At 37.0% G+C, this 15,958-nt stretch overlaps 1 protein-coding gene across 1 annotated transcript in view; it reads left to right on the forward strand.

Annotated features, from left to right (window-relative positions):
* The first annotated feature begins 472 nt into the window (after window positions 1-472).
* LOC122732242 (sodium/hydrogen exchanger 9B1-like) overlaps window positions 473-15,958 on the forward strand; it is a 54,052-nt gene continuing 38,566 nt past the window's right edge. The window contains exons 1-3 of the mRNA XM_043972336.1: window positions 473-511; window positions 4,942-5,062; window positions 7,273-7,443. Of these exons, the coding sequence (XP_043828271.1) occupies window positions 473-511; window positions 4,942-5,062; window positions 7,273-7,443 (331 nt within the window). The remainder of the gene's footprint in view (window positions 512-4,941; window positions 5,063-7,272; window positions 7,444-15,958) is intronic.

Here is a 15,958-nt window from a genome sequence, read left to right on the forward strand (position 1 = left end):
ACTAGCTGTGTGACCCTGGGCAAGTCACTTAACCCCCATTTCCCTGCCAAAAAAAAAAAAAAGAATTGAATATGTAGACTTGGGAAGCATCTGCATAGAAGTATTATATCCATGCAACCATTGTATCCTAGAGACTGAACAGAGGCTCGGGGAATACCTACTATAAGAGCCATAGTATTTAGAGTTAGGACCTTATGTCCTCTCTAATCCATCCTCTTCATTCTTTATATGAGGAAAGTGAGTCCTGGAAAGGGTAAATGACTTGTCTAAAATCACTAAAGGAGAAAGTGGCAGACCCAGAATTTGAACCTAGGCCCATGACCCCAAACCTAGCATTCTTCTAGTAATTAAAAAGAAAACATCTGAAGAGAAGGGAACCCCATCCGGCTTGATTTTGAGTATATGTTCTAGTTTTTTGTTTTTGTTTTTTAATAGTTTTCCTTTCCTTTTAAATCTTCCTAGCAAACACATCATGGAATCCCAAAGTGAAGACCCCCAAGCATCTGCTCAGGTAAAGTTGATCATGTTTTACAAAACAATTTCACCCATAAAATAGAGGGTTCATTCACATTTTTCCAGAAATTTTCTTATAAAGCCTAAACACCAATCAGATTTCTTAGTGGATGGTTGTTTCGAGTATGAGAAAGAGAAGTTAACCATGGGCTTATGGAAATGCTTACAGAGGGAGGGGGTAACAAAATGATTACAGGATCAAGATAGGCTTAGATAAAAGCTAAAGAGGTGGTATTTGTGAGGGCTAGCCCCATTGGATTAGAAATGAGGGAGCAATGTGGTGAAAGTGGAGCAAGTCTGAGAACCTCATTACTGGGTGGCCGACCCTCTCTAACCTTACCCAGCTGTGTGTCCATGGACTGTACTCAAATACTTTTATCACTTGTTGGGGCCTTCATGACTTTCACCTGCCACACAACTGGGCATGAGATCCTAGGACCCCCTAAAATAATGTCTTTAACGTGGAAGCTCTCCCAAGTAATATGTAAGCTCCTTCAGAATAGGTGTGGTTTCATTTTTGTCTCTGTACACCCAGCACCTAGGACAATGTCTGGCACAGTGGAGGTACTTAGTAAATATTTACTGAATGGAATTGGAGTGAAAGGACTTGGGTTCAAATCCCAGCTCTGCTGCTTACTATGTGACCCTGTGCAATTGACTTCACTGCTCAAAGTGTCCATTTCCTCATCTATAAAATGAAGTGGTTGGACCAGATAATCTCTAAGGTCCTTTTTTAGCTCTTAATTATATAATGTTATAAGAATAATTAGCCTTAGAAGGAATTTCAAAAGGGGATACAGATAAACGGGGGGGGGGTGGTGTTGTTACTGATGTGTTAAATTAAATATATACTTAACACTCTATTACAAAAGTAAACCGAATATCAAAGAAGTTCGCAGTTTCATGTTTTTTTCTCTTCTTTGCATTTTGAAATGTCCTTGTTTGTTGATATTTATTTCCATAATTCAGAAGGAAATTAAAATTTTAAAAATAGAATAGTAACCTTCCCTAGAAGAGATGAAAAGACACTTCTCTCTCTCTCTCTCTCTCTCTCTCTCTTTTTTTTTTTTTGCAAAAGTTGGGATTATAGATGTGGGAAGCTGTATATAATATCAGACTTTTTGGAAGTGTTGGTTTGTTTTACTGAACTGTTTTTTCCCCCTTCTTTTTTATTCTTTGTTATAAGGGATGGCTCTCTCAGAGTGGGAAGGGGAACAATACATTAGGGAATGGAAGTGAATGTAAAAACCAAAGATCAGTAAATTTTGTTTTAAACTAGCTATTCTAGTGAGGAAAATATCACAAATTTAAGAAGGGGTTCCTTCCACATTTATAAAAAATCTGAAATATATGACATTTTAAATGAGACCAGCAGGTGGTGCAGTGGATAGCACACCAGGCCTAGAATCAGGAAGATCTAACTTCAAATCTAGTCTCACATATTTACTAGCTGTGTGACCCTGAGCAAGTCACTTAATCCCTATTTGCCTCAGTTCCTCTTCCTCATTTCTTTCTTTCTTTCTTTTTTTGGCGGGGCTATGAAGGTTAAGTGACTTGCCCAGGATCACACAGCTAGTGTTAAGTGTCTGAAGCTGGATTTGAACTCAGGTCCTCCTGAATCCAGGGCTGGTGCTTTATCCACTGCACCAGCTAGCTGCCCTCAGTTCCTCATTTGTAAAATGGGGACACCCTAGAAAAGGAAATGGCAAACTATTCCAGCATCTTTGCCAAGCAAACTGCTCCAGATCATGGGGTCACAAAGAGTGGGACATGACTGAACAACCAAACAACAATATTTTTAAAGTCTTAAGTTTTATTATTTAGTGCTTGCTTTATTATGCTAACTAGTACATTTAGTGTACAATTATATTTTAAATTCAGCACCAGCTAGCATGATTTAAATAAAGATAAATTAAAAGCATTTATTTAGCATATCATTAAGTACATTGATTGAATTCAACAAGTATAGGTGATATGCTAATAAAATATATAGATAACACAGAGCTGAGAAATATAGCTAATGCAATGGATTTTGAGTCAGGATACAAAGGGATGTCAATGGTCTAGACTAATGGACCAAAATTTAAGAAATGTAAAATCCTACATTTGAGTTAAAAAGAAAAAGTCATTAAAAGTATAAGATTGTAGAGGTGTGGCCAGACGTGTTTTTGTGTAAAAAAAGACTTGATGGTATTTGTGAGCTACAAGTTCAAGGACAGTGGAATATAACAATAAAAAGTTTTTTTATAATCTGATGTAGCATTAAAAACTTTATTGTCCAGAACATGGAAAGTGAAGATCCCATGAAACTATGCATTGATCATACCCTATCCAGAATTATGTGTCTGATTTTGAATTCCACACTGTACATTGATTAAATTGAGATCCCCTAGATAGGGGGACCAGGATTGTGAGAGGGGTCATGAAGCCATGAAACTTTATGATTGGTTGAAAGAACTTGGGACTACTTAGCCTAGGCAACAGAAAATGGAGCTGGGATGTGAGAGTACTATTCAAATATTTTGATACTCTTACAAACTGTGTGACCTTGGGCAAGTCACTTAACCTTCATTGCCCTACCCCTCCAAAATGTATGTGTGTATATATATATATATGTATGTATGTATGTATGTATGTATATATGTATATATATATATATATATATATATATATATATTTTAAGATACTATCATAAGGAAAAGGGATTTCATGTGTTTTGCTTGGTAGTGTGGCATAGAGGAGGCCACCTTAGTGGAGGCCTTTAATCTGGAAAACTTGGTTTCTGATACATACTGACAGTGTGGCCCTGGGCAAGTTATTTTCCCTCTTAGTGTTCTTGGCAACTCATTATTATAAATTGCTGAGAAAGTGCTGACCTGAAGAAGGAATTTCCTTATTTAGGAGTTCTCTAGATCAGTAAAATCACAGGTCCACTTCCTATCCTTGTCTCCATTCTTGGTGCTAGGGGAATGGGGGGAGTCTTAGTGGATCAGGTCTAGGAGCAATGTATGGAAATTACAAAGGCAAATTTTGATTCCATTCACAGAAAAATTTCCTAACCATCAGAGTTGTCTAAAAGTAGAATGAGTTTTTAAAATTCTCCATTTTTATCTTTATACCATAGTAATATCCTATAATTTTTTCATGTTATTTGATAAGTATATAACATATTTCCAACTTAATGTTATTACAAATACCATTGCTATGGATATTTGGAGATGTATATACACATACCCACATTACATGCATACACATAAGTGTACATATAGATGTACATATATATACAATCTTCCTTTTGTCATCCTTGGGGGTGGCAGGGAGTATAAATCCAATAGCGGGATGCAAAATTTAGTAATTTTTCTCACATAATTCCAAATTGTTTTCCAGAATGATTGGACTATTTCAGATCTCTATCAATGGAGAATTAATTCACCTGTCTTTCTCATCACTTCTCCAACAATGATTTTTTACATTGTTTATCATTATTTTCAATTTGGCATGTTTTGTGAGGTGCTCTCAGTGTTTCAGTTAGATTTGTCTTGATAATGATTTGGGACTTTTTTTTCAATGTGGTGGTTGATCATTTGTATTCTGCTATTTTAAAGCTGTGCATATTCTTTGATTTTATCAACTGGAGATAAGCATAATCATAAATTTGTGTCAATTTCCTGTAGCTTTTCTACGCCAGACTTTTGTTAAATTTTTTATTTAAAGATTTTCTTCCTAATCCATAGCTTTATTTATTTTAGTTACATTGGTTGTGTATGTGCAAAATCCATGATTTTATATTATTGAAATTATCCAATTTATCTTTCATCATCTTTTATCCCTTGTCTTGAGGCGAACTTGAAGTTATTTATGTTATAAAGGCACACATGAAATCTACGTAAATGCAATTTAAATGTCATACAACTCATGTTTACACAATTCTGAGTCAAGGTGAACTCTAAAACACTCTTGTAACTCCCACTGCCACTTCATTGTATGCAAACTGATAGACTACATAAATCTAAGTTAGTATGAATATTATCATTGTTATCAATGAAAGCACCATAGGATGTTAGTCAGACTTAAGTGACTTCCCTAGGGTCATGCAGGTAATAAGTGACTGAGGCTAGATCTGAACTTGTCACCTAACTGCCCCCATCCCCATTCTTGATGGTAATAATGAAGGGTTTTGATTTATTTTTTGTGTGTGGGGGACAATGAGGGTTAAGTGACTTGCCCAGGGTCACACAGCTAGTAAGAGTCAAGTGTCTGAGGCTGAACTTGAATTCAGGTCCTCCTGAATCCAGGGCCAGTGCTCTATCCACTGTGCCACCTAGCTGCCCTGGGTTTTGATTTTTTAAAAAATATCTGACAATTTATTCAGTTCAGAAAACATTTATCAAAAGTATACTTCTGATTAGATTTCATTATTTGCTTTAGAGATATGGAGATGAAAACATTGAAGAAAGCACCCTTTTCGAAGAATCAAAGGTCCAGAAGAAAACTCGTTCATCTCGAATATGCCCACCTAGAGGGAGATTGAACAGAGTAATAACATATGGTATGTAAGAACAAGCCAGAAGAGAATGGGGAAATTCTAAGCAGAATACTAACAACTCACTTTTGTATGGTGCTTTAAGGGTTACAAAGAATTTTGTTCACAGCAGCTTTTTATTATTTTTCCAGTCCTACAGATTAGGACACCAAAGCTTAAATAGCTTAGTTTTAAAAAACCATCACAAAGCCATTGCCTCATTCACTCATTATTATTCAGATCCTTATGATATGATTGGCATTTGATGGAGGCATCATTGTGAACTAAAACATTTCCACCAGTGAGTTGAGAGAGTAGTATTACTTTTTTTTTTATTGGAAAGGATACTAAAATAAACAAGTACTTATCTCTTGTAGATCTATACTTTAATCTTCCCTAGACATTTTCATGTTGATTTTTTTTTCTTAGACTTAGAAATTATTTGGATTTGATGGTTGCTAAGGTCCCTTCCAGCTCTTTAAATTTTGTTATTCTATGAAATGTTTATTTACAAATTTGCTTTTGACATCTACATTAAATTAAAAAAAACAAAAAGGAGCACCAAAAAAGAGAGCATCTGTTTATATACACCAGGACACAAAAAGAGAATTGTATATATATACTCCATACTACTTTTTACTCAGTATTTAATAATACCATATATAACTTTAAGAACTGTCTTGCTTCTCTGTGTTTCCTCCTGAACTCCCTTCTGCCATTCCTTTCTGTGGTGTGTGTGTGTGTGTGTGTGTGTGTGTGTGTGTGTGTGTGGTGTGTGTGGTGTGTGTGTGTGTGTGTGTGTGTGTGTATTTCTACAGCCCTCTTTCTTTTTTTTTTGCATCACTATTGCTAACCTCCTCCAGCCCCTAATTGAAAAACCAATAGAAAGGAGAGGGGGGAAAACCCCTTATAACAGATAAGCACAGTTAAGCAAAATGAAATCTATATACGTGCCCCAGAACGTGTATCTTTCTGCATTCACTGTCAAGAGGTGGATGACAGGGTTCCTCAGAGTTCCTCTGCAATCATGCCTGATCCTTGCATTGGTTACAGTTCTCAAGTCTTTCAAAGCAATTCTTCTGTATAGTGTTATCCTTTAGAAAATGATTCTCTCTGTGCTGCTAACCAGAATTCTTTGAAATCTCTTCTTCCCTCATTTCTTACAGTCCAGTAATATCTCACTTCATTCATATGTCAGTTTGTTCAGCTATCTCCAATTGATGAACATGCCCCTAGATTCTAGTCACTTTCTTTCTTCCTTTCTCTCCCCCCACCCCCAATTTTAATCATTCCATTCAGGATGAAGAAGTTTGTTTTGTGTATGTAACCATTGGCTTCAAGGGCTAAGTATATGGGACTCTCTTTATGGGTGGAGAGGCATGTATGAGAGGTTGGTAGAATTGGGGAGAGCAGGAGAGAAGAGAGATACCGGCTCTTCTGGCTTCTAGCTTTGAAAGGAAAGATGCAGGATGACAACCTCTCTTCAGATTGCTGAAGGCTTCAGGGGCTGGTGGAGTGTTTTTTAACCTATTCTGCTGGCTTCCCTGAAAGGATTCCTCTCCCAATGCCTGTAGACTTCTGCCTTCTGCAGGTCCTGGGCTGGAGGAAAATGTTTCTCTTTGGATTTCTTGGAGATGATTTGATCTGGTGCCTTTTTCCGATCCTTGGGTGAGAGCAGAGCTCTTCCTCAACCTTTTACATCACCATCTTAACTAGAAGTTCTGCCTCTCAGGCTTTTAACGAGACTGTTCCAAGCAAACCTGGGATTTTTTAACTTTCTTTTTCTTTCCTTCTTACTTTCATCTGTGTTTTCTTTTACAACATGACTGGTATGGAAATATGTTTTGCATGACTGAAAATGTATAATCTCTATCAAATTGCTTTGTCTTCTCAAGGAGGGGAGAGGGGAGAAAAGGAGGGAGAGAATTTGTAACTCTTCATTTTGACAAATGAATGTTAAAATTATTTTTACATGTAATTGGAAAAAAAGTAAAATATAAAAATGAAAATAAAATGTCAAAGGAAGAGCATCTTTGTTAAAGCATTGGATGCAGGGATATATGAAAGTGTGTACTCATTCAAGCAGAAATAACAGCCTCAATAGAAGTAAAGCAGGGTCATTATGAGCTGGGTAGTCAGACACAGAACAAGGCTTATTATATAGACGTAGGTATTACAGGGGCAATTGTGTGTATGAATTGTTTGTCTCTGATACGGATTTTCCTGACTTATTTCAGGTGCCCTCACAGTGGTATTTTTGGTTGGAGTCTGGTCCTATGCAGGCGAAGAAGTTTTTCCTGGTGGAGGCCTATTTGGAATGTTAATTATTCTCTATTGTGCTGCTATCGGTGGCAAACTTTTGCAATTCATTAGGATCCCTTTCGTGCCTCCACTACCTCCTCTTCTTGGTAAGCATTAACATTACTTGTGTTCTTTTTAATTCACTGTGTATAAGTTTTGAACATGTGGTGCTTATAGTGCTAAGTTAACACTGAAAAACATTTCAGTGCAATGATAACTGTCTTATTTTCTGTGTATACCTACAGGCATCTTTTTCTTTTAAAAATTCAGTTTTATTAAAAACTGAATATTTAACATTAATACAGCTGAATAAATTTGCTTTGTAATGAGAGAAATGATTATCCTTTCTTGCATTTAATAACTAATCATTGAATCAGAACAAAGGTTTTCCCCCTTTTCTATTTCCATATTCAGAATTTAGCCCCTGTAGGTTACTCAGGCAGGCACTTAAAGTGCAGGGATTGGGCGGGGGGGGGGGGGGGGGGGGGGGGGGGGGGGGGGGGCAGAGCCAAGATGGCAGAGAGAAGACAGCGAGTTGCCTGAGCTCTCCTTCTGTTCCCTCAAAAAGAACATTAAATCAAGCCTCTGGACAGATTCTGAAACTACAGAACCTGCAAAGAGACAGAAAGACACAGTTTTCCAAGCAGAGATAATTTAAAAGACTTCAGGAAAGGTCGATCTCACTCAGGCAGCGTACCACAGCACAGCGTGGAGGGGGTCAGGACAAGTCAACAGGAAGCTGTAGGCCACAGCTGAGCAACTGAGGCCCCTGGATCCTGACTCAACAAGCTGGTGGCACAGCAGGACAGTGGCGAAACTAGCACTATCCGAGAGGGAAGGCTGCCAGCTAGAAGGCCACCCACAGGAGAAGCGTGACCAGGCCTAGCCATCCCAGCACGTGCCCAGGGTGGTGAGAAATCCATAAGCCATAGAGGCCTTAGTGTAGAAAGCCAGTGACACAGCCCCTATACCCCAGCACAAGAAGCTTGAAACAGGGACCCTGGTGCCCGAGCAGTGGACCTCAACTTAAAAAAAAAAAAAGCTGCAATATGAGTAAGAAACAAAAAAGAGCTCTTACCATTGAGAGCTTCTGTGTCAACAGAGAAGGGGCAAACTCAAACTCAGACGAGGACAATACTCTCAAATTACCTACATGTGAAGCCTCAAGAGGGAAGATAAATTGGTCTCAAGAACAAAAAGCCTTCTTGGAAGAACTCAAAAAGGATTTAAAAAATCAATTGAGAGAAATGGAGAGAGAAATGAAAGCAACATGAGAAAATTATGAAAAAAGAATCAGCAGCTTGGAAAAGGAAGCATAAAGATTGATTGAAGAAAACAATTTCTTAAAAAATCCATTTGGCCAAATGGAAAAAAAGGTGCATATCTCACTGAAGATATTTTAATGCCTTAAAAATTAAAATTGGACAGTTGGAAGATAATGACTCGATGGGACACCAGGAATCAGTCAAGCAGAAAAAAAAATGAAAAAAAAATAGAAGAAAATGTGAAATACCTCATTGGAAAGACAACTGATCTGGAAAACAGATTCAGGAGAGACAATTTGAGAATCACTGGACTGCCTGAAAGCCATGATCAGAAAAAGAGTCTAGACACCATATTCCAGGAAATTTTGTTTTTAATAACTTTTTTTTAATTTTTTTTTTTTTGGTGAGACAGTTGGGGTTAAATGACTTGTCCAGGGTCACACAGCTAGTAAGTGTCAAGTGTCTGATACTGGATTTGAACTCAGGTCCTCCTGACTCCAGGGCCAGTGCCCTATCCACTGTGCCACCTAGCTGCCCCATTCCAGGAAATTATTAAGGAGAACTGCCCTGATATTATAGAATCAGAGAATAAAATCGTCATTAAAGTGCAGGGATGATACAGAGAAGGAGAGCTCAGATTTGTTCAAAAGGTAAAGTTAAATGAATTGATAGATTTCAGTGCATTGTGTTTTACCCATACAGGCCTGGGAAAAGGCGGATTCTCCCTTTTGTCAGATAGATGATACAGATATACATAATTCTCTTTGACCAAAACTGAGTAATCAGAGTCATTCCCCCAGATCCTAATTATAATATTTATTCGCTCATTCTACTCCTACCTGCTCCAAGGGAGACTTTCATTCCCCCTAAGAAAATAGGAGATTGTGGCCAGAAGCCCATCTACTGTCCTCAGAGAGATTGGATATTAGGCTAGAAGTATCGATTCCCTTAAATTTTATTAGTCTAAGGAATATGATTACATTCAATCTAACTCTTGATTCTTCTGTCATTATTGAGGGAAGGGGACCCCAAACTCTATATCCAAGACTTGACCTCTTCCCTACCTAACAGCAGATCTACAATGAACACACATGGAGAATAAATAGCAAAGATACCCATTTATCCAAATCATAGCAAAACAGAAATCAGAACAAGTATACCAAGGAGAATATATTATATACCAGACAACACGGAGGAAAGGAGCTCTCTCATTGGGAATGATGTAACTCAGCTCAACCAAGAGAGAGGGTCCTGGATCTCACCCAAGAGGAAACTCCCCAAAGTCTTTACTATAGCAAGCTAGGGGATAGAGACTTGATGGAGACTGCCTACTCCTCCCATGTCTTCCTATAACCTCTTCCTTCAGCAACCTGAAGTGACATTGGTTTCATCCATCTTTCCTCTTGAAGCTGGAAACCAGAAGCTCTTGAAGCAACTGAAAGCTCAGAGATGACTTGAAGCTTCAAGAGTCCCAAAGAGGACTGAAGAAGGCTGGAGGACTCTTGTCAACTCTACCTCACCATTTACATAGGGCAGGACAATCATTTCCTCCAGTGAGGAAAGAGCCCCATATCATTTGGCTTTGGGATAGTGGTTACATGAAGTTTTTACTTATCATATTAGTGGTAAATGTTTTTTCCCAAACCTGATAACTTTCTAATCTTTTTTTTTTTTTTGCGGGGCAATGGGGGTTAAGTGACTTGCCCAGGGTTACACAGGCAGTAAGTTTCAAGTGTCTAAGGCCGGATTTGAACTCAGGAACTCCTGAATCCAGGACCGGTGCTTTATCCACTGCGCCACCTAGCCGCCCCCCCACTTTCTAATCATTTTAATCATAAATAGTCACATATTTGTCATACCCATTTTTTATTTTAAGAACATAGAGCGTGCCCCATAAAATTCCTTTTATGCCAGATATTTTTTTAAATCATCTTTCCATAACTGAGGAAAATATATTATTTCATTTTTTTCTATATTTTAAATGTTATTTTTAATTTTAAAATTTGTCATTTAACTAGACTCCACTAAGATACGTGGCATAAGATGTCAGTCTAAATACATGCATCTTTTTCAAACAATATTTGCAAATAATTTGTATATCATATACAATATATATCTTATGCTTATCCATTTTCTAGAATATTCTATTTTTACTTTTGTATTTTATTTCTCTTGTAATACTTTTATAATATAATTTTTATAATAATTTTGCCTTTAATTGTTTAAATAAGCTTTATGAAAAAGCAGAAAAGCCCTGGGAGATGACTGCATTTTTTTCTGAAAAGCAAATAAAATGGAATGCTACTCTCGTTCTCATGATCAGAACCTAACATTTATCATAGTGGCTGGTTGCTGCAATTCTTACATATAGACTATTGGAATAGCTATCCCAACTAGATATTTTCATGACAACTGTTTTCCAAAGTAATCAGAATGCTGTGCCCTGTTTTATACCATTATTTATCTGCAACATTGAAAGTGACAAAACTGAATCAATGGTCAGATCACCTACCAAGCATTAAGCATATTCCAAAGTCAATGCAAATTAGCAAGTATGTCACAGAAATAAATGTCCGAAGAGGATGGTATCTTGAGGTGTGGAAAAAAAAATTGCTTGATACTATTAGTGATAATACTTAATGTACAGTTTGAAAGACAATATAATTATCATAATTAATTATTCATAGAGAGGCAAGAGTGTTGGATTGGATTGAGATCTAGCCTCAGAGTTTGTGCTGACTGCATTGACCTTTGGCAGGTCACACAACGATTCAGTATCCCAGGCAACTCCCTCAAGACTGTAAATTGCATTGCAGATACTGATATGTATTGGAAGGAGTTTCCTCATAGAGAGCTCTTTATGCCAATGAAATCACAGGTCTAATCCAAAAAAAGTAATTCTTCATATGTGTGAGATTTGAGTGACCTTTGACTTTGACATATCCTAAGGGAGGGGGAGAATGTTTCCAAAAGTATTATTGAGAACACATATTTTCCTCTCACTTCTGAAACAGTGAATACTCATGTTCCTTTGCTTTTCTTTATGGCCTTTTGGTAGCATGCTCTCACACTGGGCAGACACATGACACAAGGGAATGTCAGTGCAAAGGTGGAGGGTACAGTGTCCAGGAATACCAGAGTGCTGCAACCTCTCAGCTGCAGGGTTTCCAGCAATGAAGTCTCACAGCATCCAGTCTTATCCTTTCTTCACTTTACTCACAAGTTCTGCAGCAGCCTTCAAAAAAGGAAACTTTGCTTCTCTCTACTTTCCTGTGTCAAATACTAGCATCTCCAACATGGGAGAAATGGTGGGGAACTTTTCAAGGCTGTCGGTAGCAGCTACTTCCATTTCCACAGGATAACTGGCCTGCCTTTTGTATTGTGGTAACAATAAGTTTAACTAGTTACTATACAAAATCTGCATTCCTAAAGATTTTGGGAAAGCAGATATCCAAAAAAACTTTTTTTAAAAAAGAAATACAGGCCAAATGAAGCTAGCCTCTGAAATCTGATATTCTAACTAGATACAAATAAATTATCCTAATGAAGAAGGCTGAGAAGAAACCTGGTAGCCACACAGGATGCTCTCAATTTAACTTAGACGGTGAAAGCATACTTACAGAAGATGTTGTGAAGGGACAACATTTTTTAAAAGTGGCACAGGGGGTAGCTAGGTGGCGCAGTGGATAGAGCACCGGCCCTGGAGTCAGGAGGACCTGAGTTCAAATTTGGCCTCAGACACTTAACACTTACTAGCTGTGTGACCCTGGGCAAGTCACTTAACCCCAATTGCCTCACCAAAAAAAAAAAAAAGTGGCACAGAATTGTCATAGTATCAGGTCAGAAGCCAAAATAATCGAAATCTTGTGGGAAATATAATTAGAACAAAAAAAGGCACAATGATTTGATTCCAATTTTTGTCTTTGTCCTGAAACATGGTGTTCAAACTGGAATGGGTAGAGAAAACATTGTCTTAAAAAAAGATGAGAGATGAGAAGACAGTGAAAGCATCAGCCAGCTGCTTTTTAATTAGTTCTAGGTTTCAGGTATGGATCACATCCTTTGTCAATGAAAACCTAAAGACGTGATCACAAAATCATGTTTAGGAAGACATCTTTGAATCTTGGAGGATGATTCACAGGGAATAGGCTAGGAACCAAAAGACTAGAGACAGGCAAATGTCCTGATTTTCAAAAGGGAGAAAAGATCAATTCCAGACACTAGAAATGAGTAAATTTAACATTCATCCCTTGTGGGGGGGAGTCAAGTGTGGATTACTTAACAATTAGTTTGTGGGCACTTCAGAATAAAAAGTGGTAATTATATAGAGATAACACAATGCCTGTCAGCTAACCTCATTTCCTTTTTTAATAAGATGACTAGACTGGTAGATGAGAATGACATAGACATAAGTGTATCAATTTCAGGAGGACGTTTGACAAAAGTCTCTCATTATGGCTTTTTGGAGAAAATGAAGAAGTATGGGCTGGAGTGATAGTACAGTCAGGTGGACTCATAGCTGGCTGAACAACTCTATCCCCAAATATTGATTAATGGATCCTTCTCAACCTGGAGGTTGAGCCACAGGTCTCACAGGTCCTTAGGTCTGATAGGCCCAACATTTTTATCACTGATTTGGATAAAGGCATAACAGGTATGTGATTTTTAGATAACACAAAGCTGGGCACAAAAGTTACATAATTGCATAACAGAGTCTGGTTCAAAACCAACTGATATTTAAGAAAAAAATCGACATTAAAGTAGATTTGTCTCAGCAGCAACTCACGTGAAAAAGACCTGGGTGTTTTTGTTGGCCATGAAGTTCAAGATAAAGTCTAAAAAAATAATTTGTTGAAATCTTAAATTTCATTAAGAGACATAACTGTCCAGATCAGGGTATTATTCTCACTGGAATCTGCACTGGTTAGACCACATCTAAGTTATTGTGTTCAGCTTTGTAAACTACCATTTTAAGAAAAATGTTGGCAAACACGAGTGTCTTTGTAAAGGAAGCATCCAAACTGGCTAGGCTTTTGAAAACTATGTTCTATGAGTTACAGTGAGGAATGTGGGGATGTGTTATCTGGGTGTTGAGAAGGCTTAGAAAGGGCCTATTAGCTCATATTTGAGAAATATGTTGTCATATTTGAGAAAGAATAGACTTACTTTGTGTTGCTCTAGAGACAGAATTATGATGAATGGAGGGAGGTTACAAGAAGGTAAATTTCAATTCATTATAAACACAAACTTTTTGGTAACAGTAAAGCCCACTAATAATGGAACAGGTTCCTTCTCATATAGTGGTTTTCCTTCCTTTTAAGTGTTTGATCCTTTAAGAATCCGGTAAGAGTTGGATGCCTTTAGAGGTGTGAGAGGAATTGACATCACTTAGGAGATTGGACTCAAAAACTTCTAAGCTCCCTCTTTTGTCTTAAGATTTGATTAAAATCACTTCTTTTGGTAAAATTTTGCATATAGTCTTTGTTCACCTCAAGTAACGCAGGTTTTTGATGCCAAACTTTGCAGAAACAAATTGTAAAAAGGTTGAGTTTTACATGAATTAAATTTTTCTGATAATCTTTATATGTTTTATTGTATTTTGAAGATTTTGCCTATTTCAGAAAAATAATGTTAATGCTTTTTCTGTATTTTCAAATTTTAAAAACCGATTCAAGATATATAGAAAAGTTGAATTAATTGATCAGTCTTGAAATTAATAAACTAATATTTTTTACCTTTTATTCCTTAGTGATTTTTACCAAGGGATAGAGATAGGAAATAGGCCCGTGGTATCATTGATAAAAAGAACTCCCAAGTAAAGAAACTCCCTCTGCCAATGGTAGATTAGTACCTCCTCTGCAACTTAGTTGCCTAGAATACTGAGAGTTTAAGTGACTTACCCACTGTCACACAGCCAGTATGTCACACACCGAAGTCTTTCTGGCTCTCTAACCATTATACCATGAATGTCTCTGATTTTTACTAATGGTAATAAAATTATAAAATGTTAGAATTAGAAGAAACCTTGGAGGGCATCTCCTTGAACATTTAATCCCTCATACACTAACCCCTCTGGTCATCTCCCCTCAATTTGGAGACTTCCAGTGACAGCTCATTTTCCCCATAATGAGCTCCCTCACTATCTCCAAGTCCTCTCATTTCATTCTGATCATTCTTATTGTTAGAAATTTAATTCCTCACAAGTTTCTTCAGAAAAGGCATTGTTTTTGCTTTTTCTTTGTATCCTCAGTCCTTCACATGGTTCCTGAAACATATCGTCTGATTGATTGATCAGTATGCATATTCATAGCCATCTTTTTCGGTAGAAATGACCAATTACAGCCAACAAGTTTAGTAAAATGATCATGAAAAATCTCAGAATCATAATTGGAAGGAAACTTGGCAATTATCCTGGAGACCAGCCCTTCATTAAAAAAAGATAATAATTAAGTCAAATCATTAAGTCAAAATATGCCTTTCTGTAACTCCCAATTTTTGCTCTAAATTATGCCCTCTGAGGTCAAGCAGATCAAAACCAATCTTTCTTCAAGGTGACAAAACTATAGTTTGTTTTAGAAAGATATTATGTTTGCATAATGTTTATCATATTGCTTACCTACACAATGGATTGGGGAATGAAAAACAGAAATGTTTGTATGAACTAGAACAGAATGAAATAAACCAAACAAGAAAAAGAATATTAAAAATGACTACAATAATATAAATGAAACCACAAATATAAATGAATCACTAAGAGGAATCTGGACTCTGAATTTTTTTTTTTTTTTTAGTGAGGCAATTGGGGTTAAGTGACTTGCCCAGGGTCACACAGCTAGTAAGTGTTAAGTGTCTGAGGCCAGATTTGAACTCAGGTACTCCTGACTCCAGGGCCGGTGCTCTATCCACTGCGCCACCTAGCTGCCCTCTGAAAAAAATTTAAACCAGAAAATTATCCCAGAAAACAAATAATGAAATATACCTTCCTCCTTTTGTCAAAGGAGGAAACTACTAGTATAAAACATATAAATTATCAGATTACTCTGGGAAGAAAAGTAGTGGTGCAATGCTTAACTGTTTTTCTTTGTTACAAAGGAGGATTCAGTACTGGTCTGGGATTGAGGGGAGAAAGAGAGAGAACATAATATTTCCAGAATTGCCTATTATAGGAAGGAAAATCAACAAAATGTTTTTAAAATGTAGAAGACAGAAGTAAATGTTATAGATGTAGTCTAATCAAGCAAATACAGTTAATTACTTCCATAATTTTATTAATGCATCCTAAGATTAAAGCAACCTTTTGATGACCACATCACACTATTAATTCATACTAACTTATAAACCAGGTTAATTAGCCAGC

This window comes from Dromiciops gliroides, chromosome 6 (genome assembly GCF_019393635.1).
Source record: "Dromiciops gliroides isolate mDroGli1 chromosome 6, mDroGli1.pri, whole genome shotgun sequence".
NCBI lineage: Eukaryota > Metazoa > Chordata > Mammalia > Microbiotheria > Microbiotheriidae > Dromiciops > Dromiciops gliroides.